The 22,254-nt window shown below is 34.6% G+C and overlaps 2 protein-coding genes across 5 annotated transcripts in view; one reads left to right on the forward strand and one right to left on the reverse strand.

Annotated features, from left to right (window-relative positions):
• Nucleotides 1-3,706, reverse strand: part of LOC125843715 (CASP-like protein 5A2) — a 5,831-nt gene extending 2,125 nt beyond the window's left edge. Inside the window, exons 1-2 of one of the 2 annotated variants that reach the window (XM_049522895.1) lie at nucleotides 3,210-3,706; nucleotides 1,106-1,238 (exon numbers count right to left, since the gene is read on the reverse strand). In XM_049522895.1, the coding sequence (XP_049378852.1) occupies nucleotides 1,106-1,238; nucleotides 3,210-3,421 (345 nt within the window). In that variant the 5' untranslated portion in view covers nucleotides 3,422-3,706. The remainder of the gene's footprint in view (nucleotides 1-1,105; nucleotides 1,239-3,209) is intronic. The other variant, XM_049522896.1, reaches the window with a different exon arrangement.
• A 4,296-nt stretch (nucleotides 3,707-8,002) lies between these two features.
• On the forward strand, nucleotides 8,003-19,496 carry LOC125843660 (uncharacterized). 3 transcript variants are annotated; one of them, XM_049522823.1, is made up of 19 exons: nucleotides 8,003-8,264; nucleotides 9,983-10,086; nucleotides 10,231-10,317; nucleotides 10,452-10,527; nucleotides 10,614-10,688; nucleotides 10,789-10,842; nucleotides 13,404-13,463; nucleotides 13,581-13,697; nucleotides 14,267-14,361; nucleotides 14,472-14,677; nucleotides 14,946-15,043; nucleotides 15,382-15,485; nucleotides 15,621-15,786; nucleotides 15,982-16,104; nucleotides 16,605-16,687; nucleotides 17,358-17,499; nucleotides 17,706-17,735; nucleotides 17,862-17,932; nucleotides 18,351-19,496. In XM_049522823.1, the coding sequence occupies exons 1-19, from the start codon at nucleotides 8,226-8,228 to the stop codon at nucleotides 19,168-19,170; spliced, it is 2,550 nt and encodes an 849-aa protein (XP_049378780.1). In that variant the 5' UTR covers nucleotides 8,003-8,225; the 3' UTR covers nucleotides 19,171-19,496. The 3 variants fall into 3 exon arrangements, with proteins under 3 accessions (XP_049378780.1, XP_049378781.1, XP_049378782.1); XM_049522824.1 differs by having other exon boundaries at nucleotides 18,354-19,496; XM_049522825.1 differs by having other exon boundaries at nucleotides 16,608-16,687.
• Nucleotides 19,497-22,254: the final 2,758 nt, after the last annotated feature.

A 22,254-nucleotide genomic window follows, 5' to 3' on the forward strand; every position in this document is an offset into this window, starting at 1 on the left:
CCAACCCCCAATCTTAATTTGATCTTCAAAATTTACAAATAGTACAACCATCAACACACCTGAGGTCACCTGGACTCGCTAACCACTAGATTTATGCTTCCCACATAAGTTATAGGCTGTATAGGCCGAAACTGTTAGCATATCCAGGGGAAATTAACACATCCTCCATCAGAAGTCCACAACCCCATCTCCCAGCGATTGTTTTTTCTATAAGGTAGTTAAGAAAAATGGAAAGGTTTGCTTTCTTTTAACCAGATCCTTCTTCTTTGTCAACGCTACTAAGGACCCTTAGGTTACTTTACTTATAAAAGATAATGAGAATGCCTATACAAGGCATGATCTTTCCAAGACGTGCAAGGTGCCCCTTAGCCTTCCAACGGGAAAGACTTCATCATGAAAGTCAATTTCCATTCATCCTGGTTGTTAGTTGCTCATCCCCATTGGGGTTTTGGGTAGTTAGTAGGAAAGTACCTAGTTCAGTGATGCCTTTTGCCTTCATCTTATTCAAGTCAGAGTAAGCTGGCTAAGGTTGATGAGGAATAAGTCATTTCTCCCCCTTTCCATGAAAATGTGTCAAAGGAATAGGCACATTTAGAGTAGCGAGACTTGAAGGAATAGAATGCCCCGTCCCCGTGTCTCTCAGTATGGTCACAACGCAGGGTATTCCTGAACAGTGAGNCAAAAATTTCCAAGAATACACTAAGAAATTGCAAAACTTCCATAGGAAATTAACGGAATCCAAAATATCTGCATTAAGCTTTTTCATACCAATGCAAGGTAAAAAGTTGGAACACTTGTTGATATTTTACTCATCAAACAATACAAAATCACAGCACTAATGTATTGAACCGATTCTTATGGGAGCTTTTCTCTGTCGTATCAAGTCCTTGCATGTCTGATTGTACCAAATTGTGCAAGGGCCATCAACTTTCTAGTTTCTATGAAGATCCAAATTTTTGTATCACACGAAGAAATCAGAATGTTTGACAAGTTGATATGCATCTTTTTTATCGTACAAGAATACTACTTCAATAATCCCTTCATTCATTTATTAGCACAATTACTATTACGTGATTAAGTTTTTGATGAATCTGTAACAACTTACCCCATCACCGACAGCAAATAAGCTCACAACCCGAGAATTTTGCAAGCACCGTCCAACAAGGAGAGCATAAACATCAAGAATTCCTAGAGACAAGCTCCATAAGCTCTGCAAGCCAGCAGCAGCGACAAGGTAACTGGAAAACCAGATAAGATGAAAAATTCACCATAAAGCAACACAACTTCCAGTAAGCATGTTTTTATCAAAGGGCCAAAATACATAGCACGTATGAAAATATAAGCCAAATATAAGATACCACCCAAAAGAAAAGAGTTCTTAGATTTCCTTCACTCACGTTTAAAGAAGAGATCCAAACTTCTAACAAGATATATGATGAATTATTGGCAGCATTTGCAGCCCAATTAGTTGACTTCAAGTCAATGGAGATACCACGTGATTAACTAGCACATTTAGGCAATACTAGATCTATGTTAACAACAGAACTGAACAATGTCCGCTTCGAACAACCATCCAGTGAGGTAATGTGACAGAAAAGATATTAACAAAAGGAGCAAAAGGTACCCCCACCCCCCAACTATATACAAAATCTTAATTTGATCTTCAAAATTTACAAATAGTACAACCATCAAGGCATCAACAGACTTTGCCGGCAAATTACCTTTTTCTTTTAGGAGGATGATAAATATCATATTTACACAGCACCAACCAGTACAAATTAACAACCTGTGGCGCAGTGAGGATGTACCAATACATAAGATGCCTGTCACCGTACTACAACGAGACTTGAACCAGAGGCACTGGACTCGCTAACCACTAGATTTATACTTCCGATATAAGTTGTAGACTTTATAGGCTGAAATTTTTAGCATATCCAGTGGAGAATTAACACATCCTCCATCAGAAGGCCACAACCCCATCTCCCAGCAATTGTTTTTTTCTATAAGGTAGTTAAGAAAAATGGAAAGATTTGCTTTCTTTTAACTGGATCCTTCTTCTTTGTCAACGCTACTAAGGACCCATAGGTTTGCCTACTTCACTTATAAAAGATAATGAGAATGCGTATACAAAGCATGATCTTTCCAAGATGTGCAAGGTGCCCCTCAGCCTTCCAACGGGGAAGACTTCAACATGAAAGTCAATTTCCATTCTTCCTGGTGGAGTTGCTCATCCCCATTGGGAGTTTGGGTAGTTAGTAGGAAAGTACCTAGTTCAGTGACGCCTATTGCCTTCGTCTTATTCAAGTCGCGGTAAGCGGGTTAATGTTGATGAGGAATAAGTCGTTTCCACCCTCTTTCCATGGAAATGTGTCAAAGGAATAGGCACATTTAGAGCTGCGGGACTTGAAGGAATAGAATGCCCCGTCCCCCGTGTCTCTCAGTATGGTTAACACTGGGTGTTCCCAAGCAGTGAGACTTACACCTATTCACCTTAAGTTCATCCAGACTTCCTTACCCTCATGCACATTTTATTCATTAAGCCATTTTCCTATCAACGTTAAGGAGTCAACTGAGCATCTCCAGATTGAATAGCAAGTTAGAAATAAGTTATCCAAGAAGGCTCCACTATGAAGGGGCAACTATCATTTCACATCTGATAAAATTGAAACAGCTAATCTGATGGCATACAGAACATGAATGACCTTTTATTATACAAAAAAACGTTTGAAAAATCAAACTGCCAGGCACAATTGTTCCACACAATACACCACGAAGTCGCATACTATATGATCATCTAAAAATCAGCCCATTCTCAATTCGTTCGATTGATTTCTCAGATGGCCACTCAACTAATAGTTATCATCTCAAAAAGTCATCTTTCTTCTTGATTCCAATTTTCTTCAGTAGAGAAAATGGTTTTTCTGAGATAATAACGAGTGACCATGTGAGAAATCAACTCCAATTCATCTAATTGACAAATTGAAGTGAAGCATCCAAAGCTCAGCTCCAAAATCTCCGTGCAAACTGAACAAACTGTTAACACAGAAATATTTCAAAGAGACCTCATTAACTAAACACTTCTCTTCAGTATAAACTCAAATAATACTGCTACCATTTGCAATTAGGCCTCAAATTAAACATCTAACTCACATATGCTTATCTAAACATGATCGGAACTGAAATTTGTGCTTACAGAACAAAAATATTACCAGAAAGCTGTGACGGAAGGAAAATCAGCGGTAGTAGCCATAACGCAAAGCGAGACAACAGCAAATACAAACTGAGCGAAACGTAAGAAGGATCCACCAATCGTCCCAGGCATTCCTTGAACATCCTTCATCCTTACTCTCGGCACGTTAGCTGCTTCCGTTTGCAACGGTGGTGCGTCAACAGGATGTACTGAACCGTTGCTCACACTCATTTTCTGTTTATTGATTGAACTTTTGTCCTCCTCTTCTTCTTCTTCAGTTACCAACCAGTAACCACCACCAACAAAACAAACAAGTTACAATCAATTCACCAATAAATCATTCCAATTTTGCTTAACTAATTGTGCGATCTACAACTTCAATTAGACAGATCTGGAGGCTGGAGAATTCTCCGGCCGGCGGAACCCTAGTTCCGGCACAGATTATCGGAGCAAGGGATGTATGTATGTCGCCTGGAAATTGAAAAGTGATGAATAATTGGTCAGAAGTTGTTGGGAGTCGGAATTGTCCGAAGTAGACATTATTCTTCTCAGCCATACTTTTCATACAGCAACTTTTTTTTTTTCTCCTTTATTTTTACTTGTCACATTATTTTTTGTACTCTCACGTTTCGTTTTTACTTATCACGGTTTTTTTTAAGAATAAAAATATTTCATCATATTAATACTAATATTTAATTATTTCTTAAGTGACATACAAAATATAAAATAGACAAATAAAAATAAACGAAAAAAATGATATTTTGATATAACTTTTTGAGTATCTAATTTAAAAAAATTAAATTAATTTAATTTTAAATATTAATTAAATTGACTCTCGTAAATTGAGTAAATAAATATTTTTTGGACTTCTTATTTCTTTTGATAAAAAAAAGGTCAAACTCGTCCTTTTCACATATTAGAAATAACTTTAAAGTGCTTTTTTTTATTACTTATTGAATCAAAATCAAATTTATCACTTCTTCCACATATNCCTGCCTTCCATGCCTATGCCTTCCATGATCAACATTTGTTGATTGATTCTTCATGTAGTGTTGTTCTTGGTAGGTAGGATCAGCCATATCAGCCCATCGAAAAAATCCACATCCATTACCATTTGTGTATTTTTGACAGCCCCAAAACATTCTTCCTGGATTTGTTGATGTTCTTGACATCTTAAGTTCAGCATGAAGCCCACAATAGCAAAAACAAACAGTCATTGTGAAGAACAAAAAAATTAACGAGTAAGAAAAAGGCGAGAAAAATAAAATATAGACAAAAAAGGCCTGATCAATTATGGAGAAGAAGAAGAAATTTGGAGAGAGATAAACGAGTGAGAAAGAGAAGACATTTTGGATATTTGAAGAAGAAATTAGGGGAATTTGGGGAAGATGGCCAAAAATGACCGTTATTGGCTTTTTAAAAGCATCTCACGCTCCTAAAGTGGGTGTAATTCACGCACTAGAACTACTTTTGCCACATGGGATGATAGGTCAAAAAAAGGGTTTAAAATGTTGGATTTCAGTGGGTTCGAGGGTTTAGTTGGCAAAGTCTAGATTATAAGGGCTTAGGTGACAAAATGAGACAAGTACGAGGGTCTCCCAGACCATTCTGCCTAAAAAAAAGGTCAAAATCGTCCTTTTCACATATTAGAAATAACTTTAAAGTGCTTTTTTTATTACTTATTGAATCAAAATCAAATTTATCACTTCTTCCACATATTAAATTAAAAAGATTATTAATATACTAACAAAGACTCAACAATATCTTTCTTTTATCTATTTGGGTGAAATGTGTCCCTAATATTATTCAAGCTTAAATTTTTTATTTTTTTTTGGGTTCCCACCCGATGTTTGAAGTCCATATTGGAGCTCCGACTAAATTCGAATCGTGCACTGCAGTGGCGCTCACAACGAAATTTTCTCCATATCCAGGGCTTAAACCCGAGACCTCGGATTAAAGGTGAAGTACTCCTCCAGTGCACTACAACCCATGTTGGTAAGCTTAAAATTGTTTCATTGTTAACAATATAGTTATATGAGATTTAATTAAATTTTAAACAGTACGAATGCATTTGGTACGTGAGATGTGATGGATATTTTGAAATTCAATTTGAAAATTTTGTTTTATTAAAAATATAATTTTATTATGTAATAAATTTATACCATAAATCAAATAAAATCTCAAACTTAATTTTCAATATGTCATTTAATTTCATTCAACTTGATATTCTTTTATTATTATTTGCATATATGATTAAAAAATTGCCGACTCCAATCATTTCATATTTTTAAAAAATTAAAAGATAAAAAAACTTGACAGTTGTCTTCTTGCTTTTGGTTTACACTTCCAATTCCTTCTAAATAGCCTTTTCCCCTTAAATTATATATTTCTAATCACCTTTTTAACATCACTAATTAACCTAATTATCACCTTTCTCCCAACCAAGCATAGGTTAGTTATTCAATCAAACACTTTTTTAACACATAATTAATACAAAGCATGAATGATTTAATTGTGAACATATTGTTTTTTAATATATATTTAAATCTATTCTCATGAATGTTTTGACAATTCGATCTTTTTGTAAATATAATTTCAGACAAATCTTATTGATCAAACTCTATAATACACTTAACAACTTTTAATAGGAAAGATCATTTCACCACTTCAACAAATTCTTTCATAGTGGCTTGAAGTAAAATTGGATGTTATCGCAAACGTAGTCTCGAATTTGAAAACATGTGGCTCTGGCTCTTTTTCAAAAGAAAAATTAAGAGCACTAGACGATGAATTTCAACTCTAGGCGTACGTGGCTACAAGTGGAGAATCAAATTCTCGTCAACAAAATTAAAATTCAGATAATCAACCAATTAAGCTACTAAAATTCCCTACAACTTAGCTTAATATGGATATGTTAAGAAATTTGCATATTAGATCACAAGTTCGAACTCTACATCCAACGAATTAAAATTAATATAATTTTCAAATTTTGAAAGCTATGAAAAATAAATAAACTATTCAACAAATAACTTCATTTCTTTTTTGTTTATATTGTTGGGTCATGTCAATGGGCCCTAATTTTCCTCATTACTCACACCATGAATTTCTTATATATTGCAAAATTGGCCATCATTTTCATGACAGGACTTTACTAATATAAATTTTATTTTTTTTAAAAATAACATTTAGAAGTGCAAATTGCAGATTATTTCCTTCAACTTGCAAATTATAAATTTTGCTAAAAATGTCGAGTCAAATTAGTGTTTGATATTCAACTACTGTGTGATACTTAAAATGCGTTTTTTTTTATAGATACAATATGACTATTTATATGTTTTATCAACGAAATTTACTATTAATATAATATTTTATAACATGTAAAAAATGAAATACTTATTACGTACATGATGGTATTTTATTAAATAATAGTTAATTTATATTACTAATAGTAGTAATTATGCAACCAACATGTATGCATAACTGTTAATAATTAAGATTAAGGATTGCGATGAAATGAACAATGCTTTTTTTCACTTTTATCTGGAAAATTCGAGTCTAAATTTTGAATGTGAAAATAAGTATTGATAAAGAAAGTCTCCCTTTTCGGTGAGTCTTACCACAAGAATATAAAATCAAATTGTTATAGTTAATCACTAATGAGTCATAGTTAATTAATATAAATACAAGTACGTGTAAATGTTATTTAAATAAAAACACTCATTAAAATATATCAAAGTTGATCTTGTACCTTGAATATGATGGGGCGTTTTTAGCTATGAAAAATATGAGTATTTTTAAAAAATAATTTATATTTTTAAAGTAAGAAATAAAATTATATCTGACTATCAATATAATTTAGAATTATTTTTGATTTTTTAGGAGTAAATTAAAATAAAAAAAAGTGACAACATCTTTATAGTGTTTTTCAAATTACACCAAGCATACTCTTTGAAATTCACCTCCAAATAAATTCATCATCAAATATTCTATTTTTTAATTAAAGTGCTATTTTTTTTTTCTAAAATAACAATTTAGAAGCAATACATAATACATAGCTGTCACGTGCATATACACACTCGTCAGTCGTCATTGAGACAAAAAATAATAATAATAATTCATATTCAAATGTTGTAACTTGTAGTCTTGTACCATATCACGTTAATCTTTTATAATAATTTTTAAAAAATATCAAATATATTTATTATCTAAAATTAAATAATATAATGACATAGTAGATTTTTCCATAGTCACATCAATATGATTTATACTTCTTTTCATCTGACATTAGTTTTTTGTTTTTCATATAATTCATGAACGTGTCTTTTAATTTGATCCTAATTGATATTTAAAATTTTCAATTTTTGATTGTAGACAAACAAGCACTATATGATATAATATGCGCTTTATATAAGTACAATATATATCAGTTTGAGTGTATCTCACACAAATTGTCATATAGAATATGTGTTTACTTATTCAATTTTATACATGTTTAATTTTTTATTTGTGCAAACCCAAAATTAAAAGACATAGATGTCAGCCTAAATTATTTTTAAAAAAAAAACATTTTTCACTAATCGTATCTTTTTTTTTTCTCTCTATGTTCGTATTCATATTGGAGTGAAAATCTCTTTATTAATATTGATCTGAACAATTTAAATTCACACACTTAAAAAAAGATTTTAACAAATATATTAAAATGATTTTCATATTCAAAACTCGAACTCGACATACTAAATAGTGAATTTCAGTTTTTGTAACTTTCCCGTCCCAATCTCCCCCTTACCCACCCATCCAACAAAAATATTAGCCTTCGTTTACTCCTCTTTGCCAATTTTCTGAAAAACTCTTTCTCTTTCTTCTCTCTCGCTCTAATCTCTATCGATATTTACGGCTTCGCTTTCTTTTGATCTTCAAAACCTAGGGTTTGGCTCAACAAAAAAAAAAAAAAACTTGAAAAAGCTCCCCGTCTCGAATCTCTCTATTCAATTTTAGGGTTTACAGATCTGTTCGGCTGTTAATCTCTGATTCAAATATGTTTTGGAAGCTTCCAGTCCTGTCGTCTTGTTCGCCGGTATGTATTATGGATCCATGTCTATTCAACAGTGTTTAAATTGAATGAGCTGAATTTTTTGATGTTCTGTGATGTTTTGCTGGTATTTTCATTTTCGAAGCATATTTGATATTCTGTGATGTTGAATTGGCTGAGAAGTGTTCAAATATGTTTTGGAAGGTTCCAGTTATCTATGACTATTGTGTAGTGTTCAAATTGAATGAGCTGAATTTTTTGATGTTATGTGATGTTTTGCTGGTATTTTCATTTTCGAAGCATGTTTTGACTATGTTGAATTGGCTGAACCGTGTTCCAATTTGTGTTAGAAGGTTCCAGTTATCTATGACTATTGTATAGTGTTCAAATTGAATGAGCTGAATTTTTTGATGTTCTGTGATGTTTTGCTGGTATTTTCATTTTCGAAGCATGTTTTGACTATGTTGAATTGGCTGAGCAGTGTTCAAATATGTTTTAGAAGGTTCCAGTTATCTATGACTATTGTATAGTGTTCAAATTGAATGAGCTAAAAAAGAAAAAAAAATCGGCTCAATTATTTTGATGTTCTGTGATTTTTTCATTGTAGAGTTTGTGTTTTCGAAGTATGTTTTGATCTTCTGTGGTTTTGAATTGGTGGAGCAGTGTTCAAATTGTATGAGCTGAGGAAGGAATTTCTAGACTCAATTATTTTGAAATTCTGTGATGTTGAATTGGCGGAGCAGTGTTCAAATTGAATGAGCTAAAAAGAAATTTCTCGACGCAATTATTTTGATATTCTGTGATTTTGAATTGGCGGAGCAGGTTCAAATTGAATGAGCTAAAAGAAATTTTCTTGACTAAATTATTTTAATCTTCCGCGATGTTTTGCTGATAGAGTTGTGTTTTCGAATCGTATTTTGAACTTCTGTGATGTGGAATTGGCGGAGCAGTGTTCAAATTGAATTAGCTGAAAAAGAAGTTTCTCGACTTAGTTATTTTGATCTTGTGTGATGTTGAATTGGCAGAACAGTGTACTTGTTGTTTTCAGACTATGATTTATAGATTATGAATGTGTTTCTATTGGTGTTTCAACTATGTATTTTCTTGTAGTTTTTCTGCTATCTATTGTGATAGTTTAACTCTGTTTAGCTCTTTATAATTAGTTATTAAGAAGGATTGCTGTTTTGAGCTAAGATCATTTGATTTTTGTGTAGCTCTTCATAATTAGTTATTAAGAATGATAATTGTTCTGAGCTAAGTTCATTTGCGTATGGTCTCCTTCCTATTAAAATTGAATTAAGTCAGTAGAATCGTCATTTATGGTTTAGGGAATTTGGTTAAAATAATTTGGGACTTTTGAGTTATTTCATATTAATTGAGATCACAATGGTAACTCTTAAATCTTAGCAAACCAAAAAATTCAATGAAAAGACATCAGTGAAGTGAAGATCAGTGCAATTTATAACAATTTCTATGGAGTAAGTTTTGAATTGCCAATTCTTCATTGCAGCCGTTAGATCCATCTGCTTGATGGATCACTTGATAATGTAGTTTTATTATACACTATGCCCTTCTCTTTCTTGCATAACCTGGTGTTGCATTATTCTAATTGCGACATTGAGTACATCTAGCTTGCGCTGTAAATACTGTTCAATGAAGCCGTCACCTCAACACAGTATGTGTTTATTTGTTTTTTCTGATGACTTTCTTTCCAACCTGGTGAATGGTGTTGCTTATGATCTTTTCTTTCCTTGGGATTTTAGGTTGAAGCAGTACTCGACAAGGAAAATTTCACTTTGGAAGAGCTTCTTGATGAAGAAGAAATAATCCAAGAGTGCAAAGCTTTGAACAGTCGTCTCATAAATTTGTAACATTTCTCCCAGTTTTAACTTATATAGATGCTTATAATTTGACATGTGCCCAGGAGAGAGTATAGTTGCTGACTAACTGTTTTTAGTTCAGCTTAGAATTTCAGATTCACTGAAACATGGTTATCATTTTCTATTTTCAGTTTGAGGGAGAGAACACAGGTTGAGCAGTTACTGCACTACATTGTTGAAGAGCCTTCTGAGGATGCTGATAGCAAACGAACATTTAAGTAAGTTTCTACAGGAATTGACCTTGCTTTAACAGTTATGTCAGTATTTCTTTTTGCAAGTGTCTGTAGTTCTCTTTAATTTAATCATTTATCAACAATTGATTTCTTGCTTTTAATGTCATTTTATCTTCTAGGTTCCCTTTCATTGCCTGTGAGATATTTACGTGTGAAATTGACGTCATCCTCAAGACTTTGGTGGATGACGAAGAGGTACTGTATTCACAACATGAAGTAATGATATTTTAAGTAAAAAGTGAAGGTTCTGATGTTTCAATTGTCTCTCTGTGTTGCTGCAGCTAATGAATATGCTCTTTTCCTTTTTGGAACCAAGTCGTCCCCATAGTGCCTTGCTGGCTGGGTACTTTAGTAAGGTAAAAAAAATGATTCATCCACAAGCTTTGTGGGCAAAATACCTTGGTTTTCATTGTTGAAATGTTTATTTTTTGGTCTAAAAGAAGTTGCTTTACGTAGGTGGTGATATGCCTAATGGTGCGGAAGACTGCTGCACTTATGAATTATGTTCAGGTTTGCCCAGTAATCCCCATTGCATGTCATGAATTGTACAAGTTATTGTCTTTTCCTGCTTCATGTAGTTAAAGCTGTGATGCTTTGTTTTCCCATCAAGAAATATGTTTTTTATCACTCGTCTATGGCAGATTGTCATGAAGACTCGATAAATATCATTAATAAACACCAAGTCAGTGTAAAAAAGAATGTATAAAATAACTGTACTTGAGTCATCCACTGTCATCCATCAGGTTTGACGAACTAATAGCAAATTTCTTGTTATATCACAAATACAAGTGGAATTAGAAGGATCTCTTAATGTGTTCGTATGCTCCAAAGAGGACGTGATGTTGCCATTATGCTGCTTCTTTGCCTTGCCGATCCTATGTAATCTCTAACACAAGATTGCTTCCTCCACTGTCCTCAGCAAGACCCACGGGATATTGAACAATACGATTCTTTGCACATGCAACGCCAACTCACAGAAAATCTTCTTCTATTCCTTAAATTGTTTGGGTTAAATGGCATCCTGTTCTGCACAACAGACAGGGAAGGTACTTATTTTGGAGACTCGATGTTCCAGAACTTTTCTCAATCTCCTGTTTTTGCCAATTCCAAATAATAACATTTTGCTTCCCCTCTCTCTATCTTCCTATCTCCCTTGTCATTCCGATTGGGTAATTATATATATTATTTCGTAACATACATACTTAATTCATTCGCAATCTTGAATAGTCTTCCTAAATATATACCTCGCATTGTGCCCCCAAGGCCTAGCTCAAGTGGCAAAAGGTGGAGGATTCGTGGCTTAGGTCGCAGGTTCAAGCCCCACACCATGCAAAGCGAAGCCCGGTGTTTAAGTGGAGAAGGGTAAAGGGGCGGGCCCATTATCCACCGAGTTTAGAAGGCTGTGATTGGTCCAAAGGGCGGGTCACAGACGGATTTCTCGGTTATCAAAAAAAATATATATATATATATATACCTCGCATTGTCCCTCTTAGCGTCTTGTCTCAATTCCAAATATTTAGATTTTCACTTCTTTGCTTTCCAAAGAACACTCTGCTTGCCGATTATCTCTTCTTGTACTACTTCCTTATCTTACCATCCGATTGATATATGAAAGATCTTTAGGATCTCAGGAACTTCGGTCAATCCTGTCTTTTCTCTTATGCATCATCAATTTTTTCGCAAAATTTGATTAGGCCTGAAAGTTTTGATTGATGTGAATCATTTTCCCTCTTATTGTGCTTCTTGCTTCTTCTATGGGGATCCTGGCCTGCTTTCACTACAAATGAAGTTATGATCCTTGTGTTTTCCTTCCTTCCAATAGTTTTTGTCATGTTGTTTGACCTTGCTTCTGATCCATCGCGAGCTTAAGCCATCACTTCCTATGCTGCGCGAACTCTTCATTTTTGCAGCCGAACCCGTCTCGACGCGACACTGGTGTGGGCGGTGCGTGTCGGATTCGGTCAATCCGATCCGAATACTTTGACCAGAGCCGAGAAAAAAAATGGGGAAGAAGAGGTCAATTTCATGGCCGGTGAAAGTTGACGACCTTTCTCCGACGAAGTTGTCACAAGGTCTGGTTGCTCCATGGAAAAGAATAGTGAAGAGGCAAAGCTTACAAGAATAGAGAGAGCGCAAGCAGAGCTTTTTTTCTTGAAAAGGAACAGAGTAGGCTATGTAAATGATTATTTATTTTTTTATAATAAATAAAAGGAATTATAATTTTTTTAAAATTAATTAGTAACAAGTCATAATTAATTTATGCTTTTAAATTTGTACATCTATAATTGATATGCTTTTAATATAGCGTTTTACAAGATATTTAATATTATTATTATAACTATATTTTATAATATTGAATAATTTTAGCCGAATCCCCGCACTCATATCCATACTCGGATTCGCACCCCTGAATCTTAAAATTTAAATTTTGCCGAATTTGACTCTTGGATTTGCATCCGTCTCGGATACCCGCACCCGAGTCCGAGCAACCTAGATCACTTCATTTTCCACAATTTCAAATCATCCTATGTTCTAGAAGACTACATTGTCTAATACTAAAGTTGCATAATGCATCTTGCATTCTTTGGCTTGCTTCTTCTTGGAATTTACCTTCTTTAGAAGGTTGAATTAAGATACGCTGGGATGGAATAGTAATTGCAGGGTCCTGAATTTGCATTATGTTTTTTAAGGAGTTGAGTGGATCTGTTGGAGAAGTTAATTTTGATGTGTAATCTTGCAAATCCTCTTGAGACTCGGTGAATGGGTGGTGAAGCTAGGTGGATCATGAGTTCATCCCTTGTTTAAATTGTTTTTTTAACAACTGCACAGAGCTAGCGGATGTGAGTAAGGTTTGTTTGGGCATCTTGATTACTTTTGGGGGTGGGGGGTAATTGGTAGGAACTATAATTCAGGTAATTTCATTTTGCAAACTCTGTGTGGAAGATGATTTAATGCAAAATTGTGTGCCTTTGCAACCTGTAAATGATTGTTTAAAATGCATTTTTTTCCTCTCCCCTTTTTCCGCTGAAGGGCTTGGTATTCGTTCCTGCTTTTAATTTTTTTGGTTACAGGCCCATCATGATGTTTTCCAACAGATGGTGGATTTGATTGGTATCACATCCATAATGGAGGTTAGTTTGCTTGGTTTTTTCTTCTACCATCTGACGCAATCACTAACATAGTCAAATGGTTATATGGATAATCTAGTGGAGACGACTCTTTTCCTCTAACAAGTCCTTTCTTTCAAGGTTTTGGTGCGACTTGTCGGAGCTGATGATCATATGTACCCCACTACTATGGATGTGATGCAATGGTTGACTGAGAGCAATTTATTAGAAATGATAGTGGACAAATTGAGCCCCTCTGTAAGTAAAAAAATACACATCTACCTGATTTTATGTTAATGGTGGTTGGATGTATACACATGTGGAAATGTTTACAGAGCATTTTAATATTGGATGCATCTTTTCTAGAGTATTATATGATTGCGTTGCTTCGCCTGTCTGTTGGTATCTATTCTTGTGTTTCTTGTTATCATTATTTCTTTGCAGTGCCTTCACAGATCATCCATCGAAACTTTCTTTACTGGTTTACATGTTAAATTGTTGGTTATTTAATGTTGCAAAGAGTCTAGTGAGTTTCTGGTGTTAGGAGCAGCAGGAGCTAGAATGTTTTTCCTTAGCTGATAGGAATTACCTGTTACCAGACCACTGAACTATAAGTTCTCTCCAGTTATGGATGCATGTCCTCTTTGCTCCCCTTATTTGATTTGACTGAAAAATCTTTTTTTTTTCTTCCCTTTTTAAATTCTTATTTTCGGGAATAGTTAATATATTTCTAAGTTTGTGTATCGGAGCACTAGTGTGACTTGGTGTTTTACTGAATGGCGACTCACACTCGAAACTCTTTTGATGGATTCTTTCTCCTTGTCCAGTGTTCTCCTGAAGTACATGCTAATGCAGCAGAATCACTATGTGCAATAACCAGAAACACACCATCCCCTTTGGCCACCAAACTATCAAGCCCAAGGTTTGTTGGACCTTGGTTGATATTTCCCTTGGAAGTTGGGAGGTCTTGACATATCTTTTCAGCAGATAGTAACTTTTATTCATTAAGTGTCACAATTTCTCTGCTTGCAGTTTTGTTGCCAGGATATTTGGTCATGCCCTTGAAGACTCACATTCAAAATCTTCCCTTGTCCATTCGTTGTCTGTCTGCATCTCTCTGCTGGATCCAAAAAGATCAATTCCATCATCTATGATGTATTCTTTCCGGAACCAACAGATGTATGAGTCTCCCGTGCATGTCGATCCGGACACTATCGATGCAATGCTTCCTAAACTTGGTAAGTTTTCTTATGTGGAAGTTTGTACAGTTTTGAATTTGGATACTTGTTTAACTGTGGAAAAGTCAATTTCAAGTTCTCCACTGGAGACCAGTTTGGGGGGAAGTGTCATAATGCAACATCTATACAAAAGTGATACCCTCCTGCCACCCGGCAAAAACAAGAAAAAAAGTTACAAGCAGAATGCTACTTGCAGTTATGAAATTTGTTTATCTGTTGCTTGCTCATCTTGGAAAGTTCAACAACTTTGACATCACTTATGGCACAGGTGGTTTGCTTGAGCTGTTGAATGTATCATCTGATGAGAAGGTTCTGCCAACAACATATGGAGAACTCAGGCCGCCTCTAGGAAAGCATCGTTTAAAGGTTTGTCTTGATTATATACTTGTAACAGAATGAGCTGGCCTTTGTTATTCCTTTCCTATTTGACTGGTGTTCTCTCAGGAGGATATGCAAAGCGAGAACTTCACTATTATGCTGTTTCCTATTTGTTGTTAAGAGATCAAATGGTTTTATGTCTCTGTTGCATTGGAGTTATAGATCTTGTGTTTGTTATTCTGATGGAAATTTGGGATAGTAGCTTTGCATAAGTACAACCAGTTCTTGAATGCCTGCGGAGTTTGTGTCTGTGGTCTATTGAGTTGATAATCTTGTTCAAGCTTTTTAATCTGTCCATCTTACTTTTATTTTTATCTTCCTTGTAGATAGTGGAATTCATTTCTGTGCTACTGAAGACTGGTAATGAAGTTGCAGAGAGAGAATTGATCAGCTCTGGGACAATTGAGAGGGTCCTGAATCTCTTTTTTGAGTAAGATGTTATGTCAATGTCCCTGATTCTTGGCCTCATAAGTAGTTTGGAGTGAATGTTCATATATTTTATTATTGATCTTCCTAAAACCAACTTCCGATTGACATTTTTACTATTTGCTTAATTTCTGTATAGGTACCCCTATAACAATGCATTACATCATTATGTGGAGAGTATAATATACTCATGCTTAGAAAGTAAGACCAACACAATCATTGACCATCTTTTTGAGGAGTGCAATTTGATTGGGAAAATAATTCGAACAGATAAACAGCCTACAGTTTCTGGTGATGGAAATCAGGTTAATCTTTGTGAAACAATGAAATCCTTTGTTTGAGGTTTTTGATCTTGTGCATAATCCCCCTTCATGTTCGAACAAAATTCTCCCGAGTTTTCTACCCCTCTAAAGGATAAGTCTGTTTAATTTGAACTATGCAGTCTCAATGCTGGTAATAACTTGTGCAAGTATTTAATGGTGTTTTTTTAACTGATGCAGCCCACCTTACCAGCTACTGGAAAACAAGCACCCCGAGTAGGTAATATAGGGCATATAACTAGGATTTCTAACAAGCTTATTCAGTTGGGAAACAGCGACAACTGCATTCGAGCACATCTTGAGGTTTGTCAGATATAATTTTGTTGCTTGATATGCTTCACAAAACCTAGGTTTCTGAGGCTTTTTCTAATGAGGAGCAATGATTACCTGAATCTTTAATGTTAAATATACCGTGTTTCCCTATAAAGTTCTTTTTTGAAACTTCATGGTGGGCACAGGAAGATAATTTCAGAAAACAGTTACTTGCCTTTCCACACTCCAGAATTTAAAAAAAAAATTGGCACTAAAACTTGGTTCATTTCTGGCAATATTGGAGTGTACATCAATATTTGTTCAGATGTGCATGACAATAGAATGGTTTGAATGATCTCTCGGCAACATTTTCCTTTTCACGAATAAATGATCACTTTTCGTGAAGGCGGTGTCTATTTTGAGGTGCCTGTTGATATTTATGTTGCTGGAGCTCAGTAGTCTCATGCCTACCTTTTTTGTTGATACTGGTATTGTCTCTTAATACTGGTGTTTCTGTTCTAACTGGTTTTGCTGCTTGTCTTGTACTCCAGAAGAATATGGAATTTAGTGATTGGCATACCACTGCCTTACAGGAGCGTAATACATTAGAAAATGTCTACCGCTGGGCTTGTGGGTAAGGTTCTATCTCTTTTTTTCTTTTCTGCTAACTTAATTGAAAAAATGAAATTCGCATAATGGTTGTGTGCATTATACTTCGACATAGATCTGAAGTTGGATAATTATTGTATTGAAGCTACTGCTTGGAACCATTCCTGGGCTATATTTTTATGTGTTGGCAGTGCCCTGGTACAGTAGAAGTACAAATAGGAGAAGTAAATAAAGAATATGCACAAAGTGAAGTTTGAAGTATCCGATACCTCAAGCAAGTCATTCACCATGTTGTTGGTGTTCAAACAAGCTGCACTCTTCGTCCATAGTATCTTTCTGTCAATGTTTGGATCTTCAAACACGAGGAGCAAGTGGAAAATGGGGAAAAGAGGAAATGGTGGTGGGTGGGACAAGCCAGGAATTAACTGAAATACATGCTTTTGATGACCAGAATCTGTCACAATAAACTTATTTTTTGTTGTGATCTAGTAGTCCAAGATGTCTTTCTATTAGATGAAGTTATCGAAGAGAGGCTTGCAGAATTTCATGGGGATATCATGGATTTTATAACTGTTCAAGATGAAACGTCTTTTGGTGGAAAAGTTATTTTTAAGTTCCTTAGTAATCCCTTTTCTACTCTGCTATTCTTCTACAAAATATTGGTTTATGTTAATGTCCTTTATTTGTATGGCCAGCCGACCTACTGCATTGCACGACAGAACGAGGGAGAGTGATGAGGAAGACGTTCATGACAGAGATTATGATGTAGCTGCTTTAGCGAATAATCTGAGTCAAGCATTCCGCTACACCATATATGATAATGATGATGCTGAAGAGGTAAATTTTATTTCGTTTTGGGAGGTGAAATTTGGGCAGTGTGGGCTTCTGCGTGCATAAAAAGGAAAAAAGAGGAATATGTAAGCTCATCAACATTTTTGTACTGCACCCCCAACTCAACCTTTGGTAATTGTGGGGTTGGGTTTTTGGGGGGGGGGGTCGACTTTCAGTGTCTGTTCACTCACGGTCTTTCTTGCATTTTCCAGGGGCGTGGAGCTCTCGATCGAGATGATGAGGTCAGTACTTCCATATCCCTGATTAAGCAGTCTTCCTTGTGGATATATTATCGATCATTATTGCATTTGCCATTTGTTATCACTTGCCTTGGTGTTCCTCACCATGTTATGTTCATGCCATTGTAGGATGTTTATTTTGATGACGAGTCTGCTGAAGTTGTGATATCATCCCTAAGGTTGGCAGATGATCAGGGGAGGTGAGTTCAAATTTCCATGTCTTTTTAAGTCACGGAATCACTTGAGCACATATGCTACTAGAAAAGAAAGTGAAAAAAGAGAAGGCATATAGATGACGAAAGAGAAAAATGTATTTCTTTCCAATTATTTGACTATGGTAAATGTGTCTCTTCATTTCTTTGGTTCTTCCAGTGTCTTTAAAGATGAATAGTTCGTTGAAAACAACGGTCAACTAATTGGAACTCTTAATACTTCTAAAGGTCAGGACAAGGAACATCCATCTCTTACGAGCGGATGTATAACAACCTAACATGCCATAGTTTATACAAGATGTCTAGGCTTTCAGAGTTGTAATATCTTTCAGTTTTATCTGTTAGGACTCGCTACTGTTTGTATAATGTCTACCTTTCCTTTTTTTCCCGCCCTCCACTTCTGCAGCAGTTTGTTCACAAATTCAAATTGGTTTGCATTCCAAGATGATAGAATTGGTGATGCTTCTATGAGCACCTCACCTGCTGATGTGATGGAGGATATTAACCTCAATGGAATGTCAAATAGTAGCAACAGCAATAGTGATGATGAAGTGGTAGTTGGAGAGGAGGATGAATTGGCTGAGAGCAAAAATTCTAATGCAATACCCAACTCTAGTTTGAACCCCTTTAATGGGTTCAGCATAGCCAATTCTGGTAATGATGGCGACTTTAATCAACAGAATGAGAAAGCATACACCGCAACTGACATGACGTTCGAGACATCAGGGAGTGATGACCCCTTTGGAGACAGGTCTATGCCTGAATGGGTAGCATGGGGGGATGCCTCAAATTTTCAAGTTGGTGGATCCACCGTCAACCCATTTGTAGACCATAGCAACTCCGCTGACCATCTTGCCAATCCAGGGGAAATAGGAACTCCACCACTTAATTCCACTACTAGTTGTAGTGGAGAATCTATTCCAAATGGTGTCTCATCTCCTGATTCTAGCAAAAGTTCAGGATCTGATTCTAGTCAGAAAGCAACCACTGTTCATTCTTTATTTGAAGAGGATGTTGAATTTGTCGGCGTGGAATTGGAAGGTACTGAGAAGGCAATGGAACATGCTCTTAAAGAGGGGATTGTTGGCGAAGCCGCTCCATTGAAAAGGAGCATTGTTCCTAAGGTACCAGAAAAGGAGAGCACAGATGATGGTGGGGCAGGAACAAAGGAGTACAACGATGCAAACTACTGGAGGGTTGACCAAGAAGTTGCAGTGTCGGAATAACTGTGGAGATGTATTGAAAACCTGGAATCCAGAGCTAATAGCCAGGATCCCCAACTACTATCGATTGGTGAGTTTATGCAAGCACATGTGTACAGTGTACTTTGGTTACAATTGGGATCAAACAATAGGCTAATGTAAGGTTTGTCACCAATTAATTATTGTTACTCTTATTTATGTTTATTATAATTCAGGTTATGATTTCATTGTAAAAAAATTTTGGTTTCTCGTCTGACTTTGTCATCTTTCTGTAGTTGTATGGATTCTGGAGTAATCTCAGTTCTCCATCCCATTAAGAGCAGGCGTAAAAGGCTGCCTTGTTGAGACTATGTGAACTTTATTTTCTCTTGCCTTGATATTCATGTATCGCGTATTTGATTCTTTGGATAAGAAAAGAAAAACTAAGCTAACCCAGGCCTCGTAAGCGTTCTTCACCATGTACTTGTTGTGTATGATGAAGGTAGAAAAGCATGCAAGCTTAAGCAAAATAACACGCGAAGAAAATTTGGCCAAGCAGGTATGACCATTGCAACTCTGTTCGTAGTAGCAGAATATACTATTCCATTGAAATATATATATACACACACATTGGAGAGTAATAACTTTGTGTTACTACTATAAATAGTCTCACCAAAATCCACTTTTTAACGATATGGATTAAGAACAATAAGGGGTCGTTTGGTTGCTAGTCACTTGGCTGTTTCGATGGATTGTCAAATTTCTAAATCAAATTCAGGAAAAAACAAAAGACACAAAATGTCTATAATAATGAATTCATGTTTCATGATCTTGAAATGTAAAAAATGTAACAGTTGTCATGGTGAGTATTGGTCACCATGTCGGTTTTAATGGATCGGCTAAATTCCAATCCGATAGGAGTTCGTCAAACAAATTTTTAAAAAATGACATATAATATTACCGTAAAAAATGCCCAAATTTATGATTTTTTTTGTTTAATAACCTCGAAATGTTCAAAATAAAATAAAATGGTGCTTTCCACGGTGAATATTGGTAGGTAGACTGATCAAATCTGAGACCAATTGGAATTCACTAATCATATTCAGGAAAATTAATACATGTAGAAAAAAATACCCAAAATCATGAATTCGTATTTTATGACTTTGAAACGACAATAAAATGACGTTTGTCGTGTAGATTATTGGTCACAAGGTTGTTTTTGATGGACCAAACCAGATTTCAGGCTAATCATAATTTACCAATCAAATACAGGAGAATCAACATGTACTAATATACACAAAAAGGAAAGTGCTAAATGGTCAGAAAATTAAAAAAACTATAATATTTTTTTATTTTAAAATAAATTGATCTTTTTTCCATTTTTTTAGTTAAAAAATATTTAAAGTTAAAAGGGTAAAAATATTTAAAAAGGTAAAATAACATAGATAAAATATCATTCCGACAAAAAATAAGATTATTTGATTTTATTTAGAGTAAGTTATCCGTTTGTTGTGCTAAGCATTAATTACCCATTATATTCAATGTTCCACTTATTGGGATTAGTAATAAAACTGTTGAAATAATTATTAACTAATGTGATGCATTAATTTCATCACTAAAAATTATTTTAATCCACATTTCAATGGGATTAATGAATACTTTTACCAAAGTGTTTGTAGTCAAAGAAACCATTAATGAAAGTTTAGACATAAATGAAACTCACCCATCAATACGGCGATGTCAATGGAAACCCCACGTGAAAACTTTAATGAATACTTTTACCTAAGTGCTTCTAGTCAAATGAATATTTCTCAGTCCATTCGTTTTAATTTGTTCGATCTATTTTGACTCGATACAAAAATTATGAAAGTAAAGAAGATTTTTTTTTAATTTTAAATTAAATATTATTCTTGAAAGATATAAGATCGAGTTAATCTGAATTCAGTACTTCCATCTCTGAATATAAATTTGATGTATAAGTAATGGATATAAACTTATGATTCTAAAAATATAACAGATTCAATATTGAAAAACTTTAAAGGTCGAATTCATAGAGTTTAAATACTGAATCGGTTGAAAAAAGCACATAAGTTGCCTTGGTTATTTTTTTTCATGTCATCTCATTACCTCATAGAGGTTGGGCGAGTGGAGTCTGATTAAAGTAGAAATCACATTGATTTGATGAAAACCTAACCATAATTAGGTTGGCAAGCAATGCTTCAATTGCTGTTTTGGTTTTGGTAATTAATTGAGGGGTCGTTTGATAGATCTTATAATAAAAATATTGAATAAAGTGTCTCATATTATTAATGTTGGGATAAATTATGTTGAAATTATTTTTTATATTTAATTTGATATATTAAAGACAGTTTTGTCTTTGACCATGCTTATCCATGTATTAATAAGCACATCTATTACTATTATCATAATATGTTATGTATTAGTTATGCATTTTATTCAATATTATAAAGTGTAAAACTTATACTTGGTTATCCATATGCTGAAAATCTTACCAAACAAAGGATTAAATAATATCATGTATGATATATGGATTAGATTCTCTAATACATCTTACCAAGTTTGTAATTTCAAAAGTAAAATCTGAGGAAAGTAGGATATACACATGAATTATCTCTATTTTTCATGAAATAAAGAGATTATTTTCAATAGATCCTGATATTAGTTGAAGTAATAAAAAGGAAAAGAAAGAAGATAAAGAGGAACAAATTTCACATTAATATAATTTGACAAAACATTTGAAGGAGACAAAGGTGGGTGAGAAATGAATGTTCCTTTCCATTTTCTACAACAGGTGTTTACTTTATTTGCTTATCCTAGACCATTCATTTTATTTCCCCACATAGTTTCTGGTCATTTTTCCAATTTCAGATTGACCATTAAAATAGAGAATTAAATATTGACATGCCCAAAGTACCATGGACAATGAAATATCAGAATGTTATAATTAAAATGCAAACACGTCACATAAATGTAAAAATATGATCAAAAGTTGCTCTGAGTTTCCCTATTTGAAACATTTAACATTTAGTTCTTGTTTCCAGATGAGATGAGATGATTATACAATTCAACAATACAACTGTAAAGAACATGCACAATAGGCAATCGTGG

Source organism: Solanum stenotomum, chromosome 11 (genome assembly GCF_019186545.1).
Source record: "Solanum stenotomum isolate F172 chromosome 11, ASM1918654v1, whole genome shotgun sequence".
NCBI lineage: Eukaryota > Viridiplantae > Streptophyta > Magnoliopsida > Solanales > Solanaceae > Solanum > Solanum stenotomum.

What these genes read in the sequence shown, in the direction of transcription:
- LOC125843660 (XM_049522823.1), top strand. Translation starts at nt 8,226, where the DNA reads ATGTTTTGGAAGCTTCCAGTCCTGTCGTCTTGTTCGCCG. An exon ending in AACAGTCGTCTCATAAATTT is followed by an intron (nt 10,087 to 10,230) that starts GTAACATTTCTC and finishes TTCTATTTTCAG; the next exon opens with TTTGAGGGAGAGAACACAGG. An exon ending in GTCCTGAATCTCTTTTTTGA is followed by an intron (nt 15,486 to 15,620) that starts GTAAGATGTTAT and finishes ATTTCTGTATAG; the next exon opens with GTACCCCTATAACAATGCAT.